Source organism: Lycorma delicatula, chromosome 2 (genome assembly GCF_047948215.1).
Source record: "Lycorma delicatula isolate Av1 chromosome 2, ASM4794821v1, whole genome shotgun sequence".
Taxonomy (NCBI): domain Eukaryota; kingdom Metazoa; phylum Arthropoda; class Insecta; order Hemiptera; family Fulgoridae; genus Lycorma; species Lycorma delicatula.
Window position 1 is genome coordinate 202,754,266 of NC_134456.1, and position 17,579 is coordinate 202,771,844.

Consider the following 17,579-nt stretch of genomic DNA (forward strand, 5'->3'; position numbering starts at 1 on the left):
ACCTATTTTTCAAAATCCTTGTTTATTAAATTATAATAAAATATTTTTTTTAAATTTGAACATCATTAAAATTATTCTGTTTTGTACCTAGCTTTATTATTATCCTCTCAAATTTGCATCACTCTTGTTTACTATTATTAGTCTATTCATCATCAATGATCCTCTCATGTGTAAGAACTGGTGACCCGATTCATAACCCGCTGATAATTTCCCGCCATAGCTCACGGTCCTCTCATTCGTATCAATGTGCCTAACGTTGCTCCAGTCGCCTCTTGAATTTGGTCTAGCCATCTTTTCGGCGTTCTTCCCGTGATCTGCTGCTCTCGATTTTTCCCTGTAAGACTAAGTTCTCAATATTTTAGTACTATATGGCCAAAATAGCGAAGGATGCATTGGAACCATATTGTGACAACCTCGTCTGTATACCCATTTCGTTTGTAATCGAGTCTTTCGTCATTTTTTCTGTCCATGCAACGCGGAGCCTTCTTCTGTAGTTTCACATTACGAATGCGATAATTTTTCTCCGGTCTTTTACCTTGATGTTCCAGGTCTCAACGCCTTACATAACTATCGGGAAGACTACTACCTGAATCAGTCTCAGTTTCGTATTACTCGTGATTGCCTTATCCTTCCAAATAGCTGTCAACTTCTTAACTGTCCGGTCTATTACTTTTATGTAAAATATTAATAAAAATAACTCCTTTCTTGTTTAATTATTAATTACTTATACTAGTTATAGATACAACAGTTGGAACTCAATTTTAAAAACATGTACTGGCTGATAGGACATAGATCTCGGCTTTCAGTAGTAAGTAAATTATTGATTTATAAATCAGTTTTGAAGCCTGTTTGGACTTACAGGCTTGAATTGTGGGGTACAACATGCAACTCCAGTATTAACATACTTGAACGCTACCAGACAAAAACATTGCTAAAAATGCTAAATTTACCCTGGTACATAAGTAATAGCGTCATACATAATGAGCTTAAGTTGCGAACCGTTCGACAGGAAATCTCTCTAGTCAGTAAAAGGTATCAAAATCGTTTGGATCAGCACCCGAATTATTTGGCGGCCAATTTATTGGATAATATCATCAGTGATTTTTCAAGATTGCTAAGGAACAATATTCTTGGTTTGTCTTATCGTTTCAATTAGGTGACTTTATGGTCTGGCTGTTCGGGTGCTCTTCTATTTCATCTCGTTGTTACCGTTAAGTCACCAGTCGCTGGTTCTGTGACTACTTAATAGTTCTAATATAGTTATTATTTACTTATTGTTCATTATCTTGCTGAACAGATTGTAAAATTGCTGTGTCGTTATAACAAAAAAAATTAGATATTTTATTATCCTATTTTTATAAAAGTTTTCCTGTGTTTTTTCCTATAACCTATCGAATTTTTTCCAATCGATGAAATATTTACCCATTCCCCTGATATGTCTATATAAAATACAATTGTATCGATTTAAGTAATGTATTTATTTATTTAGAATATCTGTTACCATATCTATATCTAGGTTTCAGTTTAATTTCCTATTAAAGGTATGACATCTCTTTACACCTTTCATTACATCCGTCTCATCATACTCATTGAAATATCTGTAAAAGCAAACTAATCCCAGGTTGTAATAATAAAATAAGATAAGTAAATAAAAATTCACATTAAAACTAATTTTTTAATATTTTTTGCTGTAAAGATTTTTCTCCGAAAAAATTCAGAAAAAGAAATTTTATGTAGTTTAAAATTTATTTAAAAATATTTTTTTTATAATAAAGTAGGTAATTTAAAAAGTAATGTTTTTTAATTTCCTATTTTTTACTTATGCCTATTATTCCTTCAAGTTTATCTATTCACGATTTGATATTTTACAAAAAAAAAGTCAAGCTTAGTTGTCAATCAGAAATTACTTAATAATACTTAACGACTAAACTACATTAACATACAACTTATTATTAACAGTTAAACAATTTTTTTTATAACTTTCGTTTATAATCCACTGGAGGTCAACTTTGAAAAAAAGATCTGTGTTTATAACCGTGAAATAACAATGCTAGGTGTTTTTAAAAATAAAGGATACTCAAAACGTTTCTTATAGAAATGACAATATTCTTGAAAGGAGGTGTCAATGTTTAACCTCTAAAAGAAGGTTTTCAAACTGTAATCCTAGAAACCTGAGGTGGAAAAAAAGAGTTATAACTTTTGTGAGATTAACAGCCTTAGACCGTGGGTGGTCTATATTTAACAATAATAAAGAAGACGATCTCTTTGTTACAATATATATCTACCTACCGATACAATTCTTTTTTAATTAAGTAATCTTTACATTAACTGATATTTGAATATTGTTCTGTTTATATGAGTTCTCGTATAATAACGTTTGAATAATTTTTCTTCTTTGTGTACGTGTGCATATCATGGTAAAGAGGTAACGGTTCATAACGGTTCAAGACTACACCTTCATTTACATAATACAGAATAAGTAAGTAAAGATTCTTTAAAAATAAAAAATAAAATAAATAAATAAAAATTTGTCATGAAAATATGTATGATTAATTTAATTAAATTAGTTTTAATTTAATTAAATTCCCGGGTTCAAATCCCGGTTAGGGATGGAATTTTCACGCTACAAATCTTTCAGCTCATCTTCTGAAGCAATACCTAACGGTGGTCCCGGAGGTTAAACAAAAAACAAATTTATTAGCAAGCCATTAATAAAGTCTATACAAGTTAAGTTTTACATCATTTAACGGTATTGTCAGACGGTTGACAAATAACAGAAATTGTCAGATCTTTGTATAAAATTCACACTAAAGATCTATAATTTATTATTCACTGTTTAATATGTTTTTTATTAGGGCTGGATTAAAATTTGAACTTTTATGAAAATTATATAAACAAGTTAAAATTTTAAATTATCAAAGTGATATTAACAAAGCACAAAAGTTATAGAATTACCTTTTATTCTTAATCCATAAAAAATATTTTATTTAAATTTTTCCGTTAAAATATAATAATGCAAAATTATTATACTTTAGATTTAAAGAGTGTTGGTATTTGTTGATGTGAAAATGGAAGAAATTTATTTAAAAAATAAAACGTTTTAAGAATTTTATTAATTTTTGTAAATACATCGTTATTTTATATTTTACGTTTAGGTTCTGAATTTACGAGCAATTTCAGATTAATGATTTATTTATTTATATTAGTTACCATAAAATATTGCAGGTGAACTAACATAAAACACTAGTAACTCCCGTTAAAAACGGAAAGTTGAAGTTTACATTTCAGTTTTTATAGTTGAAGTTTTTTTTTATTTTGTCTTTGTTTTTAATATTTTTGTTTAAATTTTTATTTTATTTTTAAAATTCTACTTTAAGTTTTTATTTTGTTGTTTTATTAGATTTTATATTTTGTTTTTATATTTCATATTTTTGTTTACCGGGTGATGATAGCATAAAAATGTTTTTCGTCAAAAAAAAATTAGTAATTCCCGAAAACGAAATACCTATTACCAGGAATAACAGGGGAGGCTTATTACTGTAATTCCAGGATTGCAAAGGAGAATTAAGAGTTAAACAGTTTCCCGTTGTCTTCACAGAATAGTTATATATCGGCATACCAAGACCACCGAAATACAAACTGTCTCATAATTTTCCATATATACAAAAATAAACAGTTCATAATGAAAACGATTTTTATTTATATAATGTGCTCTATATAACGAAGGTTTTGAAAACACATTTCGGTGGGTGTTCTCCACCTCTGAAGAATCCGAAAATGATCAGCTGGAGTTGTACTTGCATTGGTGACAAGTTTTTTGAGATGATTTACGTTTTGTATCTTCCTGGTACACCATGCCCTTCAAATGTTCCTAAAGATAAAAATCAAGTGGGATGAATCTGGAGATGTGAGAGGCTATTCCACAGCACTACGCCGACCTACCCAAGCATCTGGAAACTTCTGAACTATTAAAGGATAAAATGGTAAATAAAAATGATTTTCATTAAAAAGAAATGGAAATTTTTTAAATGTCTGGAAACTTATACGACTCTCTGTACGAGCGACATTGTGCCCTGAATTTTTATTTCGCGTAGTTCAATACACGAATTGGCTACATAATGATTATAGTTACCTTCAGAGAAACAAATTATAACTGGTACGCTTGTATCTCTGATAATTTACTTGTAAAATAGTCATAACCAACACTGTAGTGGATTGTTAGATAAAAATCTATTTAATCCATTTCTGTGAGACAATGCGTACTTTTTCTACTTAATAGGAACGATTCTTTATAATTCCAGAAAGTTAAAAAAAAATTCCTATTTAAAATTAAACAGCTATAGTAAAATCTATTATTGTATATCAAACAAGGATTTTAAACTTATTCTCTGTGCAAATTAACAGACTTCAAATAGTGATTAATTTTCTTTGCAGATCGTTCACATTCATTGGACGCTATAATAACTCAAGGAAAATCAGTATGATTTAAAAATTCCACCTAATTTCTTTCTCTCTCGTAATTAAAACATTTTCTTCTTTTCATTTTATTTACATTTGATTGAATTACCTACCAATAGCTTATTATTATCATGAATAATTAATTAATTTTATAATTTTACTGGCTAAAATTATAAATATTTAACCTCTAATCAAATTTCATTCATTCTATGCTATTTATATAACCTAATTATACGATTTGCACATAAATTTAATTTATAAACATCTATTTTATACACGGTGAAAGAAAAACAATTTTTTTATTATCAGAAAATAATTATTTTTAATTGGTAGGAAGATATTTAATCTTAATTAAATGTGTTTCGATTTATACCGTTGCAGTTATGTATTATGTACACTAGTGTATTATGTACACTAATGTGCGAGTGTAATGTACCAGTAATCTACAAAAAAAACTCGTATAAATTCATATATTATAGAAATGTACCGGCTAAAAAGCTAAAGAGAATCTACATTTTTACATTATCTAGCCATTTCAAAAAAATAATTGAACCATATTATCATCCAAATATCTTAAAGTTTTTTTAGAATATTAAACATTAATTTCCGAACCGTTTTTAAAAATCTAGCAGGATGAATTTATCAATTTCAACTTACTTCTTCTACTTATGTCTTAGCTGATTTAAGGAGGGACCATTTCTTCTCTGATTGGTAAAAATATTTTATTCATTCTGTTTTACAATTAAATCTACAAAAATAATGTAATAAAGATTAAGTTCATCAAATTTTCAAGAAGGTTTTAAGAAATCTTTTTTACAATTTTAAAAGAAGTCTCCGATACCTTTCTGACAGAAATCGATTTTTTGGTTTTTTGAGAAAACATTCTAATAAATGATTTAAAAAACAATAATAATAAATGAAATTAAAACGAACTTTTTCTAAAGTTAAATGGTGATACCGCTCTTATAATCTTTAGTGTTTTTGTAATTTAAACGTTCAGAATAAGTTACATGTTAATAAAAAAATTTAACTTAAAAAAATCTTAAATTTATAATATGAAATAATTTTTGTTGGGAAAATTTTTTAAATCTTATGGAAACTTCACCCTTTGCATAGTAAACGATATTTTAAACAATTTTTTGAGAAAACATTTTTGAAATTTCAATAGAAGGACAGTTCTCCTCTTTGGAGTCAAAAATTTTATTTTTATTTACTCGTTAGAAATAGATATGGAGGAAATTTTCCCATACTTTCAGATGACAAACATTAGCAATTACAAATTGAAAGAATTTTTCTAGGAATATTTCTTTCGGAAATTTGAATTTATATTTACGTATTAAACAAATCAAAAAATTGTATATAGTTTACATTAGGCTAAGTATGATTATATATATATATATATATATATATATATATATACACTAATTTAATTTTTATTCTGCTACTATGCAACAACGTTTTTAATCTACGAACTATTATTTAAATCAACCTTAGTAAAAAGTGATTTGAATATTTAACTGAACGTTTAATTTCTCTGCGACAATTGATATCAATATGAAGTTTTAATTGATAAAAATATCATTGGTTGTATTATATTAGCGTTTTATATACATATATATTATTATATCAAGTATGCGAGTTAAGAATTTATTATTAATTTATAAAATTTACATATTTTTGAAACGATTTTTTTATTTTTAATGCGGTCCAAGAAGATTGAATAGTATTCCAGTTTTTAATTAAATTTAACCGTATAAAAGGTAGAAAAAAGGCGATTGGTTTTTTCCTTATTTGTGTTGGTGCTGACAAAGTAATGTACGTTATGAAAACACTTCGCTAAATACAAGCGAATCAGAGAGTTAAAGATAAAATAATTTATATCGTATTCTGCTGTTAGGACATATTTTGAATTTCTTGTTTTTACTTCCTTGTATACGTACACCTTTACTTCGGTAAAGGAAGTATTGGGATCGCGAAAAATTTCGGATTTCAATGGAAATATCCACTTTGACCATCCCTGAATCCATTTTGACTAGTTTCGGCGAGATTATGTACGTATGCATGTCGCATAACTCAAAAACGATGAACCATAGGATGTTGTAATTTTCGATTTAGGACTGTTGTAACATCTAGTTGTGCACCTCCCATTTTGATTGCAATCGACTGAACCAAAAGTGTCCAAAAAAGCCCAAAATCCAAAAATTTGGATTTTGTACTTTTCTTAACTACAGTAATAAGCCCTCATTGACAGCTTTTCAACGATATAATATAAGTGTTACTTATTTTTATCGGTTCCAGAGTTATAGCCAAATAAACGTTTAATGAAATATTTGGATCTTACAAGGGGAAGGCACATCGGTTCAATCCGACTTCATCTCCTTTTTTTTTTAATTTAAATATATTGATTTATTAATAATATATAATATATTTATTAATATAAAGTTATTAACCTCTGACTGTAAAGTAACTTTTACAATAAATAATATCAGAAGTTATTAATGAAATAAAATTTTATGTACTTTTCATTTTAAAAAAAAATGTCCGTATGTAATTTAATTGGCATACAAGGAAGTCATGTGGGCTGTATCATATTTTCTTTCTTTTTTTAAAAAACAAATATCCTATCTATCCGTAATATTTATTACATCAAAAAAGTTAATAAATTGTGTTCCACAACATGCACTAGCATAAAATTATTAAAAAAACACAGAGAAATTAATTAATTATGATGTTACTTAAAATATTAAAACAATTTTTTTTCTTTACATGTTAATTGATTTCGTTAAAGGAATAATGAATTTTATTTATTTTTTTAACTGCCACAGGAATTAGTCCTACAATACTTAGCTACAAAAAAAACACATGACTTTCTAAATATTACTACTTGAATTTTCTTTCTAAATACCTGAATGAAATTTTTAAGAGTCGATAAAAATGTGACATTGATCGGTATTTAAATAATAAGACGACTATAAAATAAAAAAGAAGAAAAAGTGAAAGAATTATTAAAAAAAAAAGAGTTGAACTATCAAACGGGGGGAAGTGAAGAGAGAGAAAAATTATTCCCATTCCATTAAGAAAAGAACTGTTTCGATATTCTAATGTAATGGTTACACTCGCTTTCTGTTTTTATAACCTGGTTGAATGATCGTTTGCGAACCTATTTTTAGCAGCTTGTTTTTAAGTCTGTATTCAAAAATCCGACATAAACTTTTCATTCTAAACTTAAGCTAAATATAACTAAAATAATCCATTAAAAAAAAGTTGTTTTTAAAATGTATTTTAAATGTTCATTTGCAACATTTTATACAACTTAGTTAATTTACTATCATTAGTATTAAGTTAATATACTCTAACTTAAGTTTTTAAATGATTATTTCCTAAAATACTCTAGTGAATTAAGGAAACCAATAAATTCAAAGAAAAAACGTTGCACTTTAAATTTAAAAATTTTACTTTTTAACGGTTGTTGACTTCTTGTTATAAGTTTTTAAAAACATCATTTTTTTTAATAAAATAAAAAGGATGTCAATGTCACTTTAAACGCAAATTGAATAAAAATATTTATTATTATTGTTTATTATTTTTATTGTTGTTGTTTTACGAATTATAATTCATTACTAAATTGATTTTATTCCTGTATTATTCTAATTTATTACCTAACCCCTAAGGTCTAACTGCAACTATCTCAAAGTTTTCGGGTTAAAAATTCTTTAGATATTCGATAAAGAAACCTACCGGGTTGGTTTAGTGGTGAACTCGTCATCGCAAATCAGCTGATTTCGAAGTCGAGAGTTCTAAGGTTCAAATCCTAGTAAAGGCAGTTACTTTTATTCGGATTATTCGGATTTGAATGACCGGGGATCGCTCATTCAAATTATCCACGGTCATTCAAATCCGAATAATAACCAATGACCGTGGATCGTTATCCACGGTTATTATATGGTAACCGGTGGATATCGTTATCCACGGTGTTCTTTGGTGATTGGGTTTTAATTAAACACACACATCTCAGAAACGGTCAACCTGAGACTGTACAAGATTACACTTCATTTACATTCATGCATATCATCCTATGAAGTAATAATACCTTCGGGTGGTTGCGGAGGGTAAACAGATTAAAGTAATAGATAGTCAGTGAAGAGATACGTAAACAAGTATGTAATATTTCACAAAGTTTGAAAATAGTTAATTGTTCAATATACAGCTACCGCTTTAAATCTGTATTAGGTAAAAAAAATAATAAATTCTATCTTAATTTTATGAAAATATATACTTATTAATAATACTCATATTTAATTCGAAATATTTCTATTAATTTAATGATTCTACTTTTATTTACCAATTAGCAACTATGAATATATAAAACGTGCAACACGTTAAATAAAAGATTTTGAACTGAAATTTTAAAGATTTGTAAACTTGGAAAGATTAAGAGTTTAACTGCTTACATTACATTCAGTAGTAGCTATTAACTTAAGTATGTAAGATAAAAATTATTATCTAAGATGTACCCGTACAATGAAAAGGTTATTGATGAACAAGATAATTTTGATGTTGATCGTTTTTTAACATCATTGATGTTCAATGACATGTGTAAAAGAAATTGTATGTATTCTTAGTTCCTTCTAGGCAAAGTAATATATATTCAGTAAAGGATGAAACTAGAATATTATTCAGTAAATGTTTGTAATGTTGTAACGTTTATTTTAATGATTTACGTATCTTATGTTTCAAAGTAAACACGGGGGTTAATTTTTTCATTTGGAATTATTTTGTAGTATTTTAATTAAGGAAATGTACAAATATATATATTTTTTTTTTTTACTTTGTAATTTATTTTAACGTGTACCTTTTATAAAGGTAAATAACCTGAATTTACAATATCCAACTATTTTTTTTTCATTTTTATTCTCCGGGAATCACCGTCAGGTATTACTTCAGAAGATGATTGAGGATGATATATATGAGGAGTGTAAGCGAAGTGTAGTCTTGTACAGTCTCAGGTCGACCATTTCTGAAAAGTGTGGTTAATTGAAACCCAACCACCAAAGAACACCGGCCACGATCTAGTATTCAAATCCGTATAAAACTAACTGCCTTTACCAGGATTTGAACGTTGGAACTCTCGACTTTGAAATCAGCTGATTTGAGTATGCAACTATTAAAAACTTATTAGAATACCACTTACTGGAACCCTTTCTTATCAGGCGTTCTAAATGTAAACAAAAAATAATGTTAACGAAATACATTATAATAATTTTATTTCCACAAATACAATGGTAATATAAATAATATAATAAGCAAAATGTTGTATTATATATTTTTATTTATAATTGCATCAATAATTAAAGTCTATAGCGACTCATCAATATTCAATATCTGTGTGAATGTATCGGTAATCGCGTAGTCTTGAACGGACTCAAACCGACCATTCCTAAAACAAGTGGTTAATTTAAACTCAATCACTACAGAACGGTGTTACGTAAGGTAACACCTTTGAATCCTCGACTTCGAATTCAGCTTATTTAAGACAAGTTTTACCGTTAGACCAACCCGGTGGGTTATTATAAATTTTATTTCAGTTAATGATAAAAATAAAACTTAAATACACAAAATTAAGTAGAATGTCGGTTTATATGATACCAATATCCATTAAGTTACAGCTGAAATCGTAAGACATTTTGAAGGTGAAAAAATCATTTATAAAAATTAGAAAAACTATACTTTTATAACTTTAGGATACGATAAAGGGCAAAATAATTATTTTCACTAATTTATTACAAAGATTTAACTTATGAAAAACTGAGGACAACTAAAGATCTGTAAACTTAAACGCCGATATCGAAAATTTATTTTAAAAAATATATATTTAGAATGTGTTACAATACATTTTTTTTACAATTGCAACTGTTTTTAAAGGTGCCTTATACATGCGTAAATTTTCTATTAATTACGCTCAATAATTTACGTTTGTAGTATCATTGTTTTTCTTGGAAACGAGTAAATAAGTTCCCGTGATAAGACAAATTATTATTTCTTAACAAAAGTAAAGATTATTAATAGGCAGATATAGTTTTAAAAAAATCAAAGCATTATCAACTTTGATACTAACATATTTCATCTTACTTTTATTGGGATATTAGTGATGAATCGTTACGATTATAAATAAAAGCATTGTCATGGCAATACATTTTGATTATAAGAAAAACTTGTTTGGATTAATTTTGTACTATGCTAAACAAGTATAAATTTAAAACTGTAAACTTAACATGTCTCCTACTCGTAAAATTAATTAATTTATAAACAAAATCTCATAAACCGTGCTTTGTAACTAGGTAATGATAAATATCTCCTTCCATAAATTATTATTTTAAAATTTTGTCAATGAATCGTTTTACTTAAAAAAAATTAAAGAGAATTAATTTAAATAAGATATCTTACGATTTTTGTGAATCATTTCGTTAAATTTTTCATTTTGTAATAATGTAATAAATGTTTATAACATAAAGTAAAAAATGTATTTTAATCGCACACGATTAAAAGTTAATTGATTTTAATTTGTTGTTAATAAAAATTTTAATAAAGCAAAAACTAGATAGTAATTTTAAAATATAATAAATTATTTCCAAAGGTAAACGTCCCTAGCATCAACAAATATATATACATATATATATATATATATATATATATATATATATAATTTTCAGATTTATTTAAGGTACGATTTGTGTAATAACTTGAAGCTATAATTTTATGGGCGTAACATAACTTATAAAAATTACTTCTTATTACTGTCATATTTTTATTATTATTAACGGTTTTAGCAACTTGTTAACACTAATCCTTAAATAATTTATGATCAATTAATAAAGTTCATATTAATTATCTCCAGACAATATTGTTAATAAGGTGTCAACAAAATACAGTAATAACTACAGCAGTGTTTTACTTAGCATTAAAAGGTAGAATAAAACATTTAAAACTGTTACAGTACCTTATTTATCACCATTTTAATTAGAATTTATTGCAAAGTATCTTTTTTATGGAAAAATAAACAGATCGACGACTTTAAATAAAATTAACTATAATACAAATAAATTTGTAAGAATACGTTTTAAATTGTTTTAGATTTTTTATTTACTAAATTACATAATTTCCACTTGACACTGAATATTTTCTTTGATATAATAAAAATAGAATGTTCAATAAATAATATTTAAAATGTTAACTTTTTTTGTTCTCCATAACAAATACTTTTTCGCATACTTTCTCTCTATACGACTTTTCAAGGACATAAGATATGCCACTAATTTTTATAATGGAACTTCAAGCATAAATGAATGTAATTTAAGTAGTATTCATAGAATAAAATAGGAAAAAAAATAAATTTACTTATATAACTTTTAATTATGACGTAAGCCATAGACTAACAAATAACGTCATTATTAATTCATATTACATTAGCAACAAATTGCAATACAATGAATCTTATCGTTACAATATTATGTAACGTTGCGTCAACCCGTAAAAATATAACATTATTTGTCAATTTACAAGAATTCTAAAAAAAATTTTGTTTTTCTATTTCTAATAATAATAGTAATATGTTAATAATTGAAAATACAAGCTACTAGTTGTTATTTAAAAATTATTTAATCCGACAGTGAAATGAACAATCCAAATTGTATATACTTTTTTTGTAGCATGACTTGTTTAATGCAAAGTTAAATTTTAATTTAATTATCACTAATAAATATACTTAAAGTGGCAACACATCAAAAAAATATATAAGCAATTCTTATGTTTAAAAATCATGAATTTTCTAATTTTTATAATTTAATTAAACAATTTCAACCTTGTTTTAAAGCTACACATAAATTTTTAAGTATTTATCTTAGTAATCATTTATTATGATTATATGTTTATACAATATGCATAATAAAAAAAATGCTTACTTCCTTTGTTTTTGCATATACAAAAAGATAAATTTTAGCTGTGATTTTACAGATTACATAGTTAAATTGATAAAACTGAATCGGTTTTAGGGTTATAATTCAGTTTTATCTATTTTTATTGTATTTTAAATACCTTAAAATTTTTATTTCTTATCACAAATCTCTGAAATGAAGTAGATGTTTCTTGTTTGTTTAATTAACAGTCAAAAAGATGTACTTTTAACTTAACCTACGGGCTTTTCTTTTGGCGTTAAATAAGTTTATCGTTAAGGATAGGGTACTTTTACAATAAACCTAATTGTTTTAAAATTATTCCAAAAGGAGATTGATAAAAATATCAATTTTAACACTGATTTTTTTGACATAAGTAACCACGTGCATCCTATACGTGTAGTAAATTGCATGCAAATTAAATACCAGATGGGTGACTTACCACCAGTTGCTTCCACGACCTCGCGACGGACGATTTCTACCCCGGACTTCCGAAGGGCTAACCAAGGCCATAAGTATAGTGATAAGCACCAAAGGCGCAGCCGACCACATCATTGCATGGCCATCACACGGCGTGTACTGCCCCCACGCCAGTGATCAGAGCCTCGGGGGCGGACCACCTCCGACCAACCAAGCCTGGCCCCGCCCCCCTTCTCCCACCACTTCCTATCTTACCCCCCCTCTTCGGCATCATCATCCATACATTCCTCTCCTTCTACTAACAAAACGACTGAATGCTACCGGCAACATATTCCGACCTGGACCCAGCTTCTTGGTGTAACCGGCATAGCTAATTAAAAATGTCATTCCGTTGAATTTCTTAGAGATGAGACCGTCATTAATACTCCCTTCTCTTTAAAAACTGTTGACATTTCGTATAACCTATTTATAAATAGATTCGAACTGTTTGATAACATAAAAATAATCCGCTGATACGACATGAATTATTACGTTAAGAAACGTCTCAAATTTTTATAAACGGGATGAAAATTTACATTTACTGCACGATTTGTTTCACGCCTTCGGTACATAAATATATTGATTACATAACTATTTTATTCAGTACAAACTATTTAGGCTATAAAACCGAATATATTTATTAGATAAACACATTCTTTAAATTGCATATGTAAGATAACTTTTTTTTTTTTTAATTTAAAATCTTTTCTTACTATTAATTGCATTTGATTATTGATCAAATAAAATACACAGATGAAATAACTATTTATTACAAAATTTAAAATGTTCTAAATCCAACTTTAAATTCATCAGCCATTCATAGCTTTTTTCTATGTTACTGTGAAAGATTTAAGACGTAAATAATTATAAAAATCTAATGATGTGGAGTTAAATCAAAGGTTGATATAAATTAAATTACTTTTATAATTTTTTAAAAATTGGCTCCCTTTTTAACGTAGCTATAATTACTTTTTACAATAAGATTTATTATTACTCTTATAAGATATTCATTTTCAAAAGATAACCAGGATATTCGTTACATATTATTATAAATTCAATGCTATTTTTTTTTATTCCAAATTTACTAGTCCGACAAAAGAAATTTCATAAAATTACTCAGCTGTAACATATTCGGCTTATTTTTTCCTACAGGTTATATCATAAATAAATTACAACCCCAGTTGTCATAAACAGGAAAATTATGGCTATAAAAAATAAATAATAATTTAATACAAGCATAAAACACATTATAAAAAAATCTCTTCATTCATATCATAAAGCAATCTTATAAAACTATGTCATTTATCTTAAGCAGTCAAATATCTGTAATAAGATATATAAATATTGAATAAATCTTTTATCTAACAATAACATTTAGAACAAACAACAAAACATTAGATCAATTAATTTTATAACCGGATCTCCCTTCAGATCTACTGTAAATTTTAAATACTGAAAGCCATTAAAAAATCAAAAATATCCGATTTAAAATCAACTTAAATACTTAAGATCGGTTTTTTTTTAATAATTTATGCATAACGAGCTGCTTGACATAAATTGTTAATTTATCTGTATTCCACATTCTCAGAATTAATATTTCGAAATCATTATTTAAGTTTTTCTTTTCTTTTTCTAATGATCAGCTTAAAAATGAAGTTATAAAATAAATCAGATATATAGTAGTAATTAACCGGTATTAAATATTCGTCAGTTGGAAACGATTTAGTTTCAGCATTACTGATTGATTTATCATTGTCATGTAAAATATACTTACATTAATTTTTAAATAATATGAAATAAAAATAAAAAGGTATACTAGATACCGATTTTCTTTGGTGGTTGGGTTTCAATTCACGTCTCAGGAATTATCGGCCTGATTTGTTCAAGACTACACATTTAGCCGAAACAGTTACATTACACTGTATAGTCGCTGATGACTTTAATTGTTGATGCGAGTATAAATAAAAAGGAAATAAAATAATGTTTTATATAAGCCAAGGTTAATAAAAATCTGATTTATATAAAGATATAAAGACTTTACCCAACATCACTTAAAATGCAACGCTACGGTTTTAATAATGAAAGGAATATCGGATTTTTTTTTCATTTTATTTTTACCAAATTAAAAACTATTATGTTTTTAATCATTTATTTTATATAATATATTTGTCACGGTTATGTAATATATAACCAATTATAGTCGTAGAATTATATATACATATACGTATGTACATATATATATATATATATATACATACATTATGTATATGAAATAAAGGTTTATACTTTTCTACATTATTCTATTAAGAACTCACATAAATAACCACAAAATTGTTTTTATTTTTATAATTTTTTTTTAATTTTACAAAATTATAAAATTATTACCTTGGATTTTTATTTTCGTTAAAGGATTTTTTTAAAGATTTATGACGTAATACCATATTCGTGACCATATATTAATCGTTAGTCTGAAGGATTATATTAAATACATTTTTTTACTAATCTACAGGCAAGAGGAATATTTACGCAGTAGCATATACTTTCAAACTATTATTGATCGGCAGTTAATATTTCCGACGTGGTAAAGAACTTAATATATACTACATAAGTCTAGATCTAATACACCTTGTCAGCGCTCCTAGGCTTTATGTAATAAACATCGTTTGAATAACATTTAAACCGTACCGATTTTAACTAAAATGCTAAATTATATCCTGTTATAAATTCCAATGAAACAATTTAAGGAATAAAATGTATTTATTAAAGAAAAAATCGAATTTTTTTTTAATGAAAATATAGTAAGCTAACAGCATATTATATTAGTATATAGTAACAATTTCAGTAAATTTAGTTATATTCGTACATAGTATAGAAAGAGAAGGATAATGTTTCTTTGTACAAAAAACGAGCGCAAAGAAATTATTTTAAACATTATAGATAAATCCACGTCTATAGAAAATTTTAGTCTAATCCTCAATTGGCTTTATTATCAAAGATAATTAAGTTAGAAAAACCGTTATAAAATAAATTATTAAAGTAGAATTATAATTTTCTTTTGTTCAACTCAATTAATAAAAATCTTACAGCACTGACAATTATAAAACTCCATAACAAATAAATCCAAATGTGATCTATATTGACAAGTATACATACGTATTTTATTATTGTTAATTTTTGGATTAACGTTTTTTTTTATACCTTTATTTTCTCCTATTCATTTTATTTGAGTTGTGTAATAAGCATTTATTTATTCTTTTAATCATATTCTACTTAAAAACGTTTTTTTTTTTTTTTTTTTTTTTTGTTATGGTGTTTGTAGAACTTTCAGGACCTGGTTGAAAAATAAATAAAACCGATTGCTTTATCTCTTTCTTCAATATTATAACAAAGAATAATCTTAACTATATTATATTTAAATTTTTCTTTTATTCCTTTTTTTTAATGTATAGTAAAAGCTAACAGTCAAAAATAGTCAAATTAATTTTTGAAAAGTATTAATAATTGTTTTGAGGCTTCTAAAACTAATCTTCTGGTTAATAATAATAGCGCTAATAATACTCCAAAAAGGTTTCATTATAGAAATTTGGATTACTTTGTATTTATTTTCCTTTTTTTTAATAAGTATAATTTTTTTCTAATAATTTATATAATTTAAAACGTTTATTGAAAATATCTATAAGTTTATGATATGATAAAATAAGCTTTTTCTTTACTTGGTTAATTATGTATGCTTTTTATTCTTTTATGCATTCAAATTTTGTTCATACTTAAACGAAATGTAACTGAAACGATAAATAAGGATGGATATGTGCATTGTTAAAAATGTTTAAAACTATTAGTCATGAAAATAATTATTTTACTTTACTACTATCTCATTGGATTAGAATGATAGATGGTAAAAGAATATTAAAGTACAAAAAAAATCGTAAACTATATTATCATTGAGATGTATTAAGAAATATGCTTTACTTTGCTAATTAATAAAGTTCATTTAACATATCACTATTAATCACTGATATTTAAGCTGCCGTTCATTAATAATAACAAATGAGTAATAAATGAAATTATTTAACTAACTATATCACAGTTAATTAAATAATAATGCTGATTATTAAAGCACCCTAATTATATTCCGTTTGGGCTATTTTTATCGTCTAATAAATTATATATTATTGTTAGTGAAAATTAATTTACTTCTAGTTTATAGAAAGTTTATCGATAAATTTGCTACTTTATTTACACATCATTATTGTACGTTACAAAGCTATTAACAAAGGTAAAATAATTACCCTCGACAAAACTCATTTTATTTCCCACGTTTGAGGGCCTTTGAATAAAGAATAATTAAAAATTTTGGTTATAAGATTCTTTATATTTCAATTATAACGGCATTTTATCTCAAAAATAGTTAAATGTATGAAATTTGGAATAACAGCTTATGTATAGGATTCTAATATCATCATTTTTTGTAAATCAGTAAAGACGATTAGAATATATTGACAGAATTATATATTTTGGAGGGGCTGGTCGTTATGTTATTCTTACACATCTTATATTTTATTATGAAGACGTCATCAGAAATACTATTGAAAATGATATCAATTAAAAAAATTATTTAAAGTAGGCTAAACTGTAATTAAAAATTGCGCTTGATCAGGATGGAAATTTTGTTTTTATCCTTATTTCAGGAATAACAATAATTTTTCATCCTGA

General features: G+C 26.1%; 1 protein-coding gene across 2 annotated transcripts in view; it reads right to left on the reverse strand.

Moving 5' to 3' along the window:
- Positions 1 to 12,966, reverse strand: part of wg (Wnt family member 1 wingless) — a 122,799-nt gene extending 109,833 nt beyond the window's left edge. For both annotated transcript variants that reach the window (XM_075357035.1, XM_075357034.1), the window contains exon 1: positions 12,850 to 12,966. In XM_075357035.1, coding sequence (XP_075213150.1) covers positions 12,850 to 12,962 — 113 coding nt within the window. In that variant the 5' untranslated portion in view covers positions 12,963 to 12,966. The remainder of the gene's footprint in view (positions 1 to 12,849) is intronic.
- Positions 12,967 to 17,579: the final 4,613 nt, after the last annotated feature.